Here is a 16,896-nt window from a genome sequence, read left to right as displayed (position 1 = left end):
AATGTGTTTTGGGCGGAACCACGTGGCCTGGCTTTATTACAATTAAAATTAACATAATTACGTCGGGTAACCAAATAAATAATGTGGTTTTTGAAATGCCGATACAAATGCTGGTATTTTTTGTTTAAACCAATTTGGCATTTTACTTTGGCATTCCATCGCACTTTCTTAACGGGAGAACGCTTTGAAAATACCCATTTTCGGCATTAAAAACCCACTGACTTTTTCACAGCTGCGGGATTTGCCAATTGTTTTCCACGCCCACCACTAACCTAAGATAGAAAATGCGGTAATCCGAAGGAGATGAGTCGGGAGAATAGGAAAGAGGAGGTGAAAGTTCCCTCCCAATTCATTCCTTTTAATTTCTACGACGTTTTCTGATTAAAAACAAAACCACCCGAAAGATGGGCCAAAGATAGCTTTTTAGCCTTAACTCGTCGCGTACTCTTTACAGCCCCTGGCCCTATAAATCTGCCGGGAAGGTTCGATCTAGGTTCCAGTCCATCCGACATCCGGGAAGATTTTTTCGGGAGTCGTTCAAACCATTGACAAAAATGATATTTTCAAATTGCCCTCCTGTCGAAAAAGTATAATTAAATGCGAAGGAGAATATTTCAACCAATAAAATAACTTTATTGGTCGAAATACAAAACGACATTATGTCGTTACCCCGTGTCTAACGGAGGGAAAGTACGACCGTATCCCAGTATTTTTACTTTTTTGGACTCTGTGGATCGGGAAACGCCGAGAAATGTAAAAAGTCGATTCCCCCTATATGTATGGATGCTAGTGTTTGCGTGATAGGGCAACCCACTTTGAACCTTAGTAACTCCTTTTGTCGAAACTCTGAAATTTCGCGGGGAGCATTTACGCTATTAATCTTACGTAGTTAATGGTCCAGGGAGTGGGAGCTACGGGGGTTCGCGTGTTGTATCTGGCGTGGGGTCGGACTTCACTCCTTATTAGTGTTTGCAATGTTTTATAAAACTCACTTCTACTCTGGAAATTATACGAAACTTCCTCCCGTCATCGTTTTCGGAAACGTAATAATACGTAAGATTAGAACTGGGGAAAGCCTACAAAAATAGTGGAGCAGTTAAACAAAGAATGATTTTTAATATTGTTTTGCAGACGTACAGATGTACTGGGTACACGATGCGAGCAGCCCTACTGGTTTTCGTATTTTCTTTACGGTTAACTTCGGCCGTCCGGACAAACTACACCAAGATAGAAAGTAAGTACAGACTCCGAATATAATTTATAAGGCACTTTTAATCAATACAAGTGGTTACCGTGCATCGCAGTTTAACGGTGGTCGGCGGAATTTATATAAGTTAACCAGTCGAGAATTTCTACCAGATTTCGTCCGGTAATTGCGGTAGGGGGATAAATAATAAATATTCATAGGTGCCGGTGTGGAGTGGAGATCAACGTCCCGTGAAGAATGCACTTTTTCCGGCGCTGCATTTTTTTTCATCTTTAGCCGTCCAAGATTTATGCGTTTTGTTTACTAGGATCCATCTCGTCGTTTCCCAGAGGATTAGTGAATTTCTCGCTGCTGAAACCGGTTCGGGCCGCATTGTTTTCCGACTGTACTACGGGAAGCCAGTGCCAACTTACCCTGACCTGTTGGCTGTCCGGCGGCGTGGTCACCACACCCTGCGGACCCTTCTCACTTGCTGTTCGTCGGCGGCCGAGCAGAAAATACAACCCGCATATTACGGACCCGTCAGAAACGATCCGTGTACGTAAGACGTCTCCTTTAACTCTGTAATTCTCTGCTTAAGTCCACTGACTTTTGTAAAAACGTCTCGCTAGATTGCGGCCGGAACTCGGAGAACACCAGAAGGATCGTCGGAGGTAGCGACGCCGCCTTCGGACAGTTTCCTTGGCAGGTAACCGCCGTATAATGCGCACTCTTACCACAACGCTCTTTTTATTCTCCGATTCTTCGTAAATCCCACCGCGGGTGATTCGGTCACGGAAAAATACGAAAACGAATGGCGGTACTCCGGTCTTCCGAAAAGACATTTTTAACCGATTTAAAAATTACGCCAAGTTAAATTCCGCGAAATTACGCTTCTGTCGCCGTTCCCGAGATGTAAATAGGATTTCCTTCCGCTCTGTCGTAAGCGTTAGAAGCTCTTATCAAGTACCGGTATCAACGGCGGTAAGACTCGGGAGAACCGTTACGCGTCGGCAAAGAATATATTTTAGATTCATTTGCGAAATGACCTTTAAGCCACCCGACGTTATTTACAGGTATTCATCCAAATCGGAGGAAGTAGATGCGGAGGAGCGCTGGTTGCCTGGAGGCACGTCGTCACCGCCGGCCACTGCGTGGCTAAGTAAGACTTGTTTATTTTTCTAAAAGAATTTAAGTATCGTCGTTTAAATTGCCGGTAGAATGCGATTTATGTCCGTCGGATCCGCCGTGTTTCTCTAAAAACGCCATATAATTACGGAGGACTTTAAGTCTACTTCCTTTTCCGTATTACATTTCGGTTTCCTTCCGGCGTGAGTTGGCTTAAAACTTCCAAATTTTTAAACGTGCTTTCTTCCAACAGTCCCAAGTTAAGCTAATAAATTTCCCGCAAATGGCGCTACCCATCCACCAAACCAAAAGGAACACTTTTAACAATTAAAAGTGCTGGATTACAATTTTTCTAGCGCGTAATTGGACGTTTTCGGAAGACCGTAAACGGTCGAATTTCGATTAGGCTATTTGCCGTCCGTCAAACGGTAGAGTGGGGGACCAGACCGGGGGTCGGCGACCCGTGGTCCGCGTGCCCAAACTGTTAGGCAAGAGAAATCATCGTCACGTAACGTATCGCTCGATCGTCCTTTTTCATTCCACTTCTTTACATTTATTTTAATTAAAGCAATTTCGTTTCAATTTTTTAAACATCGTCATTCCAAGTCTAAATCGTCGTCACGCGTAAACCTTTTTAAAGACAACTTCTATTAAAAGAACCAATTATCACCCGTAACCCAGTTAAAACGAACGAACGTTTTCGACTGATTTTAACAGCCGCCTTAGGGAAAATTCAAAAAACAAAATTTAAATAAAACAGGACCCGCTGGTGGTCGCTCGCGTAAAACAATGTCGAAGAAAAATAAAACGAAATAAACATATAATACAAAAGAATATAACAGGAATTAAATAAAATGCTGTAAAAGTAAGTAAAAATATAAGATAATAAATGTTCGTGGCCTTCCGTGCATACGATAAGCTACCGCAGAAGTGGCCTTAAAATTGACGGCGAAACCTTTCTGGAACATCTTCAAATATACTAAGCGACTAAGAGAGGTTTCGCCACTAATTAGGTTCGAGTATTACGTCGCTAAAAATTTGTCCTTTTTCCATCCCCCTCTACATCCTCCGCGGTCGGAAAATCAGGCATCCCTTCCTCTTATTAGGTCGTTAGTCGGAAGTTTAAACCTTTGGCAAATACACAGAAAGTATTTTCGGACCACTTAGTGACGACCGCGGATGTACTGTACGGTACGAGAGGTGCAATCTTAAGTCGTCGTCGGCAATTGTCGGATACAAATAAATCTACCCGCCCGTAAACTGCCGACGTAATACTTAACGGGTCCCGTGTTAAACTAGTATAATATTAGTGCCAAAGCGGGACGTGGCGATCCGACGAGTTTCTTTTTTCGATTAAACTATTCACTTTAGGCCGAACTACGGCGAAGAGTTTTCGTTTTAACTTTGTTAATTGTTTTAATATTTCTTTTAACCCTATTAAAAATAGAGTGTATGTTTCATCGGTCCGATTTAGTCGGATGATAGTTGTTGTCAGGTAATTGTTCGCTGACAAATTACTATCGTAGAAGGTTTTCTTAATTAATCACTAATCTTCCGAAAACATTTATTTAAAGATGCGCAAACGTTTTCTGCCTAATTTATCGGTCATCTTCGGGCGACATTGTTTGGAACACCGAATTATCCGACGTTGCAAATAGAACGTGGTGGCGATAAAACGTTCTTAACGTTTAAATATGTTAACAATCAGTATATTGGCTGTTTCTCCCGGTTGTTTCGGTTAGGTTATTCTGCTTCTTAGGGTTTATACAAAAACCGACTTTATAAAACACCGGTTTTCGAATCTCAAATTTTCTACGAATTCGAATTTATACCCAAAAAAGGAAATAAGAGATATTTACAACTTATTTTAAATCTTTTTAATTTATTTAATACCGTATTTTACGGACTGTAAGACGCACTTTTTTCTTCGAAAAATTGCCTCCAAAATTCGGGTGCAGTCCGTAAAATACGGTATTTATAACATTTCAATAATATAACAAAATATAATCGACCAACGTCTACAAAAAACGAAACAAAAAATGCTAGAATATTACATTAAAATATAAAATTTACTCCATAAAAAAGGAATGACAATGAGTGCCTTCAAAATATTATTTTGTTTCTTATTTTCTCTAAGAAAATATAAGATTTATAAGTGTCACTTATATTTTCGGATTTATGTAATCGATCTCGCGCGACCCTTTCAGGTGGCTGTATTCGCCAAGGGTCGTTTGTACAGGTATGGTTCCTTTGACTTTTTTGCTCTTATGGATATGCTCTACAGCTCTGATAAGGTCCCAACCGTCTCATTTAGAGCTTGAATCGAGCCGAATTGGCCGAATTTTACAGCCCTCGAGGTATTTATTTATTTATTTATTTTTCATAATGCATTTCATTAAATGTTCTCATTAAAAGTAAATTCAGTAAATTCGATAATTCGGTGTTCCAAACAATCTCCCAGAAGAGGTCCATAAATTGATGAAAAACGTTTGCGCATCTTTAAATAAATGTTTCTCTGCAGTCACAAGATGATTAGAGATTGATAAATAATTACCTCTCTGTTGGGTATGATTTACGTGGTAGATTTTGTCCTCCAATGATGTCTGCTACAAGGTTTAAAGCAACTTGGTCGCAAATTCAAATAATGTGGTTGAAATATCTCTTGATAGTCGATATCCGATTCTGCCCGCCATATTGATTTTTTTCTAAAATAAAATTAAAAATGAATTTAACATGACCATGATAAATGAATAGATTAATCGAATTCGTGTTTCCCGAATCCCAGCTTTGTTTGCCACGATGGTCCACGTTGCCAGTTCACCAATCATCTGTAAGTTTTGCGAGTTTGCCACCGGAGGCGCCTCTATATTTGTACCGCTTTCAGAAAACGTTTCGTTTGTGTTTCCGACGATTATCGATAACGTTTTTATTACTTTTTATTAAAAAATTAACGGTGTAGCCTATTTTTATTGATATAATGTATTTTCTTTCGTATAATTTGCATTTGATTATTACTCCGATACGCATTAACGTTCTTGTTGGAAAATGTTTCAGAAATACTACTTATACAACGCGAATGTCCGAAGATAACAAAGGCAACGTTATTCTTTTTCTATATTTCACACGGAACACGGAATAGAAAATTTTTGGGAAATATTCGTAGAGAACGATCACGCGTTTAAAGACGTTTACGTGTCCGTTTTCACCTATATATCATAATCCAAAATTTAACATTTTTCCTACCACGTGAGACAAAACACGGAAAATAAAAATTATACTCGACCTCCAAATAAGTGTCTTACAGAAATGTTACTTTGTCCCGGTCGTCGGCTGTTTAGTTATTATCGTAACGATAGCAATCGCGCATACATTTATTACTGCAGGAATTACAAATATTTATTCCAGCAATAACCAATTATTTTTGCAAAACCTATACCCGGGATTTAACGAGAAGCTTCTTTATTTCCACAAGTACGGGCGCAATTCGATCATTCCGATTGCTGACTTGTGTGGCAGACAGCCAGAAACATAAACGTCAATTAATGCGTTTCCACTTAATGAAAATTTTAAAGTCTCATTGTACCCGACATATTCCAATATATAGTTTCCAACATATTGGTGAATATAAACGTAAAAAGCGAAAATGTCTTCACAAAAGATGTGTAAATCCAGTAAAAAATTGAAAATGAGCTTCTCGCAACTAAATTCTTTCAAACGATACAATACAATCAAACAATGCAAAAAGCAGCTGTGTCAACTCAAAAACATGGACAAAGAGACGAAGAATTCGTTTTTTTATTAAAACAACAGCTACGTTCGAAACGAGACCAGGTTAATAATTGTAACTATTCGTCTTTATACGGTACTCACGTCAAATCACACATATCTAGAAAAGTAAAGTACTTATTATCCCAATCAATTCCTTCGTTTTAATGTGAAAAATAATGTGTACACGCTATACAAGCAACAACGACAATTCAATGTTTGTCGGCGTAGACATTGTTCTGCTCGAGACATTAAGCCTAAGTGGTTCGAAATATTGGTCGTTTCCCTTTTCTACGGTTGAAAAGCGAAACGACCAATATTGAATTGCCATTGTTGTTTGTATAGCGTGTACACATTATTATTTTCACATTAAAACGGAGGAATTGATTGGGGTAATAAGCACTTTACATATCGTTTAAAGACGAATGCTTACGTTCAAAACAAGACCAGGTTAATAATTGCGTGTCTCACCCCTTACGTTGTCCATGTTTTTGGATAGATAATTGCTTATTCCGGAGAATCGACATTAACAATTGCAACCGATGATTTTTAATTAAACATTTAAAATTTGCAGCGCCACCAATAAACAATGCTTTTTTCCCATCGAAATCGGTTTTGTAATCCATTTTAGAGATAATTTTTAAAAATAGGACGTTTCTTTTTCAGATCGCAGTTCAATCCGAGTAACATTCGAGTTACGGTCGGGGATTACATTCTTAATTCGGACATGGAGAGCATTCCCAGCGAATCGTTTGGGGTAGAGCAGGTCAAATTGCATCCGAATTTCAGATTTACGCCGCAGGCCGATCGATACGACGTCTCCGTCCTCATACTAGACCGACCCGTATCCTACAAATATAACATGAAGCCTATTTGTTTACCCGAGAAGAATGCCGATTTTTTAGGAAGAATAGGGTACGCCGCCGGCTGGGGTGCTTTAGAAGCAGGTAGGTTACGTATTACCTATAAAATGGTTGGCAGTATTAACGATAGATGGCGGTAAGTGATTTTAGGCGGAAATCGTTTTTCGGTAAAATTCCTTTTCCAATAAATAACTCTAAGAGTCTCCGCTAGATGGCATTGGCCACTATTTTAGTATTCTTCCGAAGAAATGTTTAACATAATATTATAGAATTAACATTAGACGTTGCCCGGTTGTTCGGGAAGACAGTTCGATTTATTGATATTCTGCAGTCATACGCATTACGTTTACTCCACTCCTCTGCTACCAATGCAATACGCTTCCGACAATTTATATTAGCCAAAGTCGTACAAATAGATTAATTATCCGAAAAAATAGCTGTAGCTAATGTAATTAATATTTCTATTACTTTACAATAATAATACTGTAATAATAACAATATTTAGAAAAATCAATTATATGACAAATTTTAGTGTCTGAATTTAGAGAAATATTTACCAAATATTTTAATGTAAAAGCATTGTTTTAATTAAGTACGGATAAATGAAAAAATTGAGACTCATCCGTCGCCCTTAAAAATACTAATTTTGCAATTACACTACGATATCGCCTAATGTCCAGCGATAAAAACGGCACCCAAAATGACTCTGCTTAATATACTTATTTGGAATTTTAAATGTTTCCGCACGCTTTTCCTTTTTAGCTGCACGGTAAGATACAAGACGAGGAAGGTGTACAGTACATTTGTACAGTACGTGTTGTATAGTATACGTTTTTAAGAACGACCGAGTACACTCCCTTCGATGGCTGTAGTTTCCAGGCAAATGCCGGGCACGCTTTTTCATTTACGACAAAACTGTAGACAATTGTTTCGGTTCGAGTACAAACGACTCTTCCGTGTTAATCTCAAATATTCCACAATTGCGGAAAATGACTATTGTGTTTTCACGCGCGTAAGAGCGCACTCTAATACGCCAGGCAAAATCGGCACTCATTTCGATAAATACTTAAAAAATTCGTTATTTAAATTTATAAAGAAATTTAAAGAATTTATATCTTTATTACACTTTATAATATTTTTTCGTGTAGTAACTAACACGTACTGCCATTTTTTTTTTTTAACTCTTTCCACCCTGTGGGCACTAAGAGGGCCTCTTTTAGTAGACTCATTATGGGTTCGGCCAGGCCCACAATAGGGTGACTGGGTGGTGAGGGACGGGGCCCGACATATCCGAACGGACCACCCCCCGAAAAATTCCTGGGGATTATTCGACCCGTTCGGATTCGATCCCGGGTCCCCCAGAGCGGTAGGCTGCCACCTTGACCGCTCGGCCATCCGGCCTGCACACGTACTGCCATATAATAAGCATATTTAAAAAAAATAAACGAATATGTTTTAATTAGAATAAACGTAAAAATACCGATTGAAAGAAAGGACGATGAGATGATAAACCGAAACGATGATGGAAAAAGACAGATGACAAATCGCATCGTACGTTACGTGCCACTTTGGGCACGCGTGCCGTAAGTTCACCATCCCCGGTCCAGCAGCTCCAGAAGTGGAAGTGTATTTCCTACCTGTATTTTATAGTATTGGAATCATGTTTTTATTTTTGCTTTTTATTTTAATACTTGTTACCGTAGAGATGTCACCGAATACTTACTGTATTACTATATTTAAATGTAATTACATCGATACACTGGTGCAATGCTCTTATAAGGCAAAATAGACTGGCAAGTAAGAGCGCGTTGTAAGAGAAGCGAGACGTGGAAACGAAAGATTTTCACGTACGTATAAGACGGTGCTGTTATTATTGTCCAGCGATCTCTTATGCCGAAACGAAATTCCATTACTTTTATTGATCTAAGGTTTGACAGACCGTCGTCACAACGATAATCACATAGCATACAAGAGCAACCAACACCTAATATTTTTGAGTAAAATACTCTTTGAAATTACTCGTATGCGTGCCAATCGAGATGAATTTTAACAAGATATTAAACAATGCGTATATTTTGATAAATAGATCGAAAGTATTCGAAGTGAGTCGAGGAGAATAAAGAAAAACAATAAAATGACCCTTTTCAGAATAATAATTATAAAAATCCAGCAACGAGTTGCTTAACTTTTCCGGCAACATTAAAACTGCCCGTGTATCGCCATGCGTTACGATATTTTATTTGAAAAAGTTTTTATATTTTTAATTATCATAAAATGACAAAAAGCTTAATTTTGACGGTAAGGATGGTATTATAAAAAAAAATTTAAATGCTAATAAGGAATAAAATCGTCATTAAGTCCAATCATACTCGAGGTATGACGAGTGATCCTCTTTATCTCCCCACCCCCTCGACTTTTAATCACCAAAATTTAATAGCATCCATCCCCTAATACACAAACGTCTCGGTAAAATTTCAGAAATTTTCGACAAAAAGCACGGGAGTTATTCGGCTTCAAACAGGGTGAACAAAATCGCGCTTCCCACACACACTAACATCCACTCATACAGAAACCTCCCCCACTTTCTTTGCATTTATCGACGTTTCAAGGAAGGAAAGCGAGACAATGCTACAGCAGGCCACGGTCGTATTGGGTCGGGAGGCACGCAAAATTGGCCTGAGGATAAACGCCGCGAAGACGAAAATTATGCATTTATGTAACCCTGCCCAAACGCGGGGAGTAATTGTCGGAGCACAACGATTGGAGGAGGTGGGGAGATTTACCTATTTGGGTAGTGTTATTTCCCAAAATGGCGGCGCGGAAATGGACGTGAAGTGCCGCATCGGAATAGCGGCGACAGTCTTCTGGCGGAGGAAGAAAATCTGGTCCTCACCATCCATCTCATTGAGAATTAAATTCCGCCTGTTCACGTCCATCGTGATTCCGATAGCTGTTTATGCTAGTGAGTCCTGGAAGACATCGGGAAACATCATTAGAAGGCTCGATGTCTTTCGACAGAGATGCGTACGATCAGCGGCGTAGTTAGCATGGGTGGCACCCAGTGCGGATATCGTAGTGTCACCCCAAGAATGAAAACTGTTAAATTAATAAAAATCTGATAAATGTAAAGTATGATTTTATTTAATTAATACAAATAAGAGTCATTAATTATCAAGTTACAATATTATGATAATAATAGTACAGTTTTCAAACATTGATGTATGAAAGTGACAGTTGAGTATAGCAAAGGAATGAGAGTAGCATTAATATACTCTTATATACATATTATGTACAAACACTTAAAAGCTCTTCTTTCTAGCTTTAACAGCTGCAAACTCGAAAATCATATCTTCAAAATTTATATTTTGTGTTGACTCGTGTTCTATTGTAGATTCTCGTTTATTTTTATTCACGGTCGGGTGTCACCCCTAAACGGGTGACACCCGGTGCGGGCCACACCCACCGCCCCCGCCGCCCCTCCTAGCTACGCCACTGGGTGTCACTCCGTTAATCCATTACAAACTGTCCACTAAATTATTTTCCGCGTACAAACAATAAGGGTCGATTTACACACAACAGTGACGTGCCGGCACAGTGCAGTAAGCATCGATAAATATCATACATTGTCAATCAGAATTTCATGTACGATACTTGTATGATTGACAGAATACAGATCACGTGTCGTAGATGAAACTGTGATTGGCTATGTGTGATATTTATCGATGTTTATGCACCAAACGGTCACTGTTCCGGCCCGTCACTGTTGTGTGTAAATCGACCCTAAGGGATAGATCATCGTTAGCAAGAGAGGAACCTTCTGAGACATCTCGGGAGGTCGTGTGAGGAAAGGGAGAGTTAGTTAATCTCGCGTCATGTACGAGGGGTTAGAACTATATATATAGGTAGTGGTGGACACACACTGACTAAGGTACTGTACATTACAAATGAAACCCATTTATTTGATATCAGAAGAGGTTATAATGTATTTCTCTTTCTCTCTGACCGAAATCAATAGAGTCCACAGATGCTAATTTGTAGTTGAGGGAACCTCGTCGGGGCCCCGGGGCGGTGTCGCGGGTAGTCCAGCGGAGGGAGAACGAAAGCAAAGCGAAATCAGGAATTCCGTCTGGAGCGATGGCACACAAAAGGAGAGAGGCACGGGTCACTTTGGACGTTACAAATAACAGAAATCTGGAGTATTTAAGGGATTTCATCTCCGAATTTCCTTCTCCGATTGGTTCCGATTCCCTCTCGTCGTTTCCCGATTGGTCTCCTCCCTTGTTTTCAGGTGGAAATAAGGTCGGATTGGATGACGAGAAAGGTCGATCTCAGTCAGTGTCAAAGTTCGAACTCTCCGGCCTGACACTGATCTATTGCTTAACACGTGTCGGAATCGCACTTGGAACTCGCATTGTTTACTTTCACGTCGCGTTCATTTATTGCAATTTATTTTCTTCTATTTTAAAATATTTTTAGCGCGATTAACAACGGGATCGGACTCGGTCCAGAACCTCAGTCATTCCGCAGAAGGTAAACTCTCTGACCTTCTTTGAACTTTCCCTTTTATTTGGTTCTCCTTTCCCACGTACCTGGACATACCCAAATTTGGTAAAATCGGATAGAGAGAATGAAATTCGCTGACTATATCCTAATAAGTTTTACGTCATCAGAGGAAGAGAAATGTAAAAATTAAGATATTGTTTAGAGATGACTTTTTTAAACTACTGAAAATGTATTGTTAAAATTGATTGTGTATAAAATAAAGCACAAAGAACTTTTCGTTGCCGATAAATAAATATTATTTATTAAAATTTGCTTAAAATAATTTATATACAGTATATTATTTATGTATTAAACTAAAAAGTTCAATATTGTCTTTCTCTCTTCAGGTTATTTTCCTTTTCTTGTCTATTTGCTTATGATTATAATAATCATTGCAATTTGAGTGATTTAGACCCACTTTTTGATTGTGAGCAAATTCCTGTTTCGAACCTTTCTGATATCCAACCAAGCCTAGTTGGCGACCGCAATAAGTACCACTATCATTCCTTTTTGTACAATCTTTCTTCTTGCAGGCTTCTTTTACTCCAGACAACAACCATTCCAGTCGGTTTTCTTCCAATTTTTTATCTTTATTACGTTCTTCTAATGTAGGAAGATGAGCAGTTATAGGTGCAGTTTGTATATGAGTTCCAAGAGCGGTGTATATGAGAAGATTTCTTCGATAAGATATGCCCTTTTTTAATGTTGTTGGAATGGCCATCGAAGAATCGCTTCGAGATATTTTTTCCACATTCTCAGTATCCTTTTCTGTAGCAGACTGATTAATGGAACTCTTGAATTGCATTTTTTCCGTTATTCGTCTACTAGAACTGTATGAACTGAAAATTTCATTATTTTTTGTCCTTTTGCTTCTTATATTTGTAGAAATATTTGACGACTCGGGACAAGAAGTTTGTTTTTGAATATCTGGAGGTAATTTGGAATTTGGAATTGATGTTAAGCCGACAGACAGTTGATTTGTTGGCGTAAATACTGAACCAGAAGTAGAATTACTATCACGACGTTTTGCATTTTTTGGTTCAATACCGTCTTTTTCTCTTGAAGTTCTTTTCCTTGTTTTGTCTGTTTCCTTATAATTATAATTTGAGTGATTCTGAGCAAATTCTTGTTTCGACCTTTTCTGATATCGAACCAAACGTAATTCGCGTGTAAACTCCGTTCGACTCTTTCGTCGAATATATATTATTTTCGAAATATGCACCCCAATGTTAACCGTAGTGTATATGACAGTTGATAAACACCATAGAGGTAGAAATAATTGTACTCCGATAAGGATTAATCGACAGTACCAATAAAGTAACATCGTTAATCTGAAAAAGATTTAAATGTAAATTAATTATAATATTTATTACTTTACGAAATAATGAAATAAATATATTATAATAAAATCAACGAATATGAGAAATTTAACTTTACTATATTTAGAGAGTATTAAAAAACACGCATTTATACTGCCAGAATCTTTCTTATATTCAGTTGTATACAGTATACAGTAATTAATACATTAATAAAGATCAAAATACTTACAATATTCAATTAAAATTGATGCAATATCAATAAATTAAGTAAAATTTCTCAGTAAAAAAACGCAGTTACTCGACTTTCAACAATGCAGAGCAACAATAGACTAACAATGGGCTATTTCGTATTGTTGAGAAATATTTATATGCGATGTCGCTTTGTATGAGTTTAGATTTATAGAATAAATCATAGTAAGATTTTCAGCTGGTGCGAGCTCTAGTGGCGTCTCCTCATAGCGAAGAAACTGTCATGGGAAGCGAGCCGTTGACCCTTTTTTAGGTACAGGCCTACCGGGTGTCACCCCTACACGGGTGACCCCCAGCTACGCCTCTGCCTCGACGAACCCTACAGATCCGATATTTAGATCATATCACCAATGAAGAGGTTCTCCGAAGGAGTGGAATGTGTAAACTTCATAACATTGTCGCCCGTAGAAGAGTCCGACTGGCCGGCCACATTTTTCGTATGAAAAACAATAGGATTCCTAAGACAGCCACGAAGTGGGTTCCCCCGGTGCCAAACGACCACGACGACGCCCCAGGAATACTTGGCGTAGAACTTTTCTTCGAGATGCTCAATATGACTTTTAAATTGGTTACACATTTTTATCGTAGAATACTTTTTTACGAGTGACGATAGTAAAATAGAAATATTTGTTATTAACCCGTATTTGTTGTAGCGGGTGGTGATCGTTCGGTCGAGTACCCAGGTACCACCGTATCTAATTAATGCGACTTCGATATACGCGGTAGCATCGACGGATTAATTAATCGCGTTAATTAAGGGATACCCGTATATATATTTCTCCTGTATTCTATCGCGACGCCGGAAAGTTATGCTTTTTATAAACTTATAATATTATAATTTACTTCGTACTTTTTAATTACACATTAAAGTAAAAAATCTATTTTAATTTCGCTCTAATTTGCCGGAAACGACAAATTTCGTTTTATTGCGTGAACTAATTACTGGCACTGACTCGATTATTTCTCACTCTTCCCTTCTTTATCTATCAGTTAAAATTATGATTTTAAATATTATAATAATTTATATTTGTATTTAATTCATATAATAATTGATACAGGTTCGAAACTACGCCCAAAAGTTCTACAATACGTTCCGGTTCCCGTCATCAATAATCAAATATGCGAAACGTGGCATAGAAGACGTGGAATCAACATACGAATATACGACGAAATGTTATGCGCCGGATACGAATTCGGAGGTCGCGACTCGTGCCAGGTTTGTAATTAAATATATCTAGCGTGATAACAATACGGCACTTTGTATATTTAGGGGGTAAAAGCGTATACGTGCCAGGTGTTCCCGACACGCTTCGAGGAATCTCGTTTCGAATACTTCCAATAAATTCCTTATTGGTATTTTACTATGTATTTTCTACAAAAAAATACGGCGAAATCTTGTTAAATGGATTAGTTTACGGATGACGGATATTTATTTATTTCTTTTTCCCGAAAGTACGGATTGTATAGATACGACTATTTTATCTATAGGGGTCATCTTTGCGTACCCCGTGTACGAGGAAGTGAAAGAATGGAAATGTTTTATACTTCGTTAGGTATAAAAGATATAATTCGATTTAACAAAATGACAAGTTGGAAAGATTATCAATATTCGATAAGAGATATAACAGGATTGGGTTTTAAATACTTTACTAGATTTGCCGATTAAAGAGTTGTTGAATTGTGCTGTTATTTGCGTGTTTTTACACGAAGTAGCTAATACTTTACCTTTCTATTTAATGTAACTTTAATAAAGCCTTATCGTACGTGACATTTGTTAACCATTTATTAAACATAATAAAAATTAGTACAATTAGAAACATTACAAGAGTATAAATAAATAGAACGGTAAGGCAAGAAGCTTAAACAGAATATAAAGGCATTAAACAAATTATTAACATTTTATCTGTTTAATTAATAATTACGTAAAAAAATTATGCGCAACTTAAGCCAATTATATGTTTATAAAGTATTACGAGTTGAAATTTCTCTTACTACTTACAGGGCGATTCCGGTGGACCCTTGATGATAAATAGTTACGGAGTTTGGTACCTGATTGGTATAGTTTCGGCAGGATATTCGTGCGCCAAGCAATATCAACCGGGGATATATCACCGAGTCAGTAGTTCTTCCGATTGGATATCTTCAAATCTTTATTAACTACCGACAGAACAGGCGCAGTCGTTAACTATACGATGGCCGGTGGTGAGCATATACCACGACGTTAGTAAAACGTTAATTAACTTGTCCGCTTACACGCTGGCGTGATGTGTGACATACATAAGGTACTTCGAGAACTCGTCTGGCCGTCCACTACACACGCACTAGAAGAAGAGAAGAATTGTCTGATCACAATGACCATTTTATGTACATTTTGTATATACGTCTATATAAATATATAATATATAAATACACTTCGTAACGTGCCTGAAATCTAGTGAAAATTCAAGATGTCTCTTTAAGAATTTCATACAGAACTCAGAAAATTTCCCTATTTTTACAACTATTCAAGAAATAGTATTTCGAAGAAAAACAATGTTATATATATATATGTATATTTTTTAAATATATTCGGCGGAAGAAAAATTCGAGAATCGTTCTTAATTAATAAATTTTTTTCAAAAATTACAGTAATTATTCTTAAATAACACAACATTTGTGGCCCACGGTGGCCGAGTGGATAAATTCACCCAACACTACTGGTAGTCGGTCGTGACTTGTGAGTTGGCGTCTGGCCAACGGGACAGTTTCCGGTGTTTTCTTCACCTAAATAGAGGCCGGCTTCCCGTAGAAAGTCTTCCCGGAAGACAGATCCTGGGCAGATCACCCACTTGTCGCATTGCCGTAAACAAATAAACAAACTGCAGCATTTGCACTAATTGTAAGTCTATATTCTCACGAATAATTTTTGGGACGGATTCTTCTGTTTGTAAACTGCCGTCGAGTAAATAACGGTAGTTTATAAACACAATAAACGAGATAAGTAAGTTATTGGCAAATTTACAATCGTTTTAGTAATGTAAATTAATTAAATGAAAACACGTGTTACTTAGAAATAATGTTTACTAACTTAGTTTTGGGCCGGAAGGAAAAAAGGATTTTGAGGTTCTTTTTTCAAATTTTTTCACATTATTTGAAATTGCTTTAATCTTTTACCGAAATATTACATTCCGAGTCACTTTCTATGATCAGACTATGAAAAGGGGGGACACAAGGTATAAGAAAAGCATCGTAAATTACGAAAGGAGCTTTAAACTATGATCCGTCGTGGGACCAGTGCTCCCACCAGGTAACGTCGGTTGCGCTCGAGACTCAAGGTCCTAGAATATAAGGTTACCTCATAAGGCCATGTCAGATTCCGGATATGTCCAGGGATTGCTTCACCACGGTTAGCCAGGGAAGAAAATTTTGGAATTGCACTATTTTTGTTACTCTGTTAAGAGTTTTTAGACTCTTAATCTTCTAACGTAAATATATCTATGGTTATTGCTGTTATTAAACGTAATTATGTTGGTAATTGGGCCTATATCGATAAAAATTGTACGGAAGTAACAAAACTGTTCCTAGAGCCGTTTGATATTCAGTCGTAGTCTTTCCACTTGGTTCTGTGGAAATTACAGAATCTGATTACGGACGAAATATATTTATTATTAATATACTTTAAAATACTAAGAATAGTTTTCTACCTGTATGAAAACAGTATCTGCACGATGAAATGACGAATACAAATAATAACGAGACGATAATACTTTTAAATAACTCGAGATGTAAAATAGAAGTATTGTTTATTATTAATTAATATAACTTTTTTTAAATATGCATATTTACGTAAAAGGCATAGAAATGC

At 37.6% G+C, this 16,896-nt stretch overlaps 1 protein-coding gene across 1 annotated transcript in view; it reads left to right on the top strand.

Annotated features, from left to right (window-relative positions):
• The window catches only part of LOC136979323 (transmembrane protease serine 9-like), a 43,122-nt gene extending 27,913 nt beyond the window's left edge, over nucleotides 1-15,209 (top strand). The window contains exons 7-13 of the mRNA XM_067275269.1: nucleotides 1,132-1,234; nucleotides 1,515-1,744; nucleotides 1,819-1,895; nucleotides 2,263-2,348; nucleotides 6,746-7,026; nucleotides 14,111-14,268; nucleotides 15,054-15,209. Of these exons, the coding sequence (XP_067131370.1) occupies nucleotides 1,132-1,234; nucleotides 1,515-1,744; nucleotides 1,819-1,895; nucleotides 2,263-2,348; nucleotides 6,746-7,026; nucleotides 14,111-14,268; nucleotides 15,054-15,209 (1,091 nt within the window). The remainder of the gene's footprint in view (nucleotides 1-1,131; nucleotides 1,235-1,514; nucleotides 1,745-1,818; nucleotides 1,896-2,262; nucleotides 2,349-6,745; nucleotides 7,027-14,110; nucleotides 14,269-15,053) is intronic.
• The last annotated feature ends 1,687 nt before the right edge of the window (nucleotides 15,210-16,896 follow it).

This window comes from Centruroides vittatus, unplaced genomic scaffold (genome assembly GCF_030686945.1).
Source record: "Centruroides vittatus isolate TY-2023 unplaced genomic scaffold, ASM3068694v2 contig_602, whole genome shotgun sequence".
NCBI classification, from domain to species: domain Eukaryota; kingdom Metazoa; phylum Arthropoda; class Arachnida; order Scorpiones; family Buthidae; genus Centruroides; species Centruroides vittatus.
Note: the sequence above shows the minus strand (reverse complement) of the source record. Positions and strands in the feature narration are given on the sequence as shown.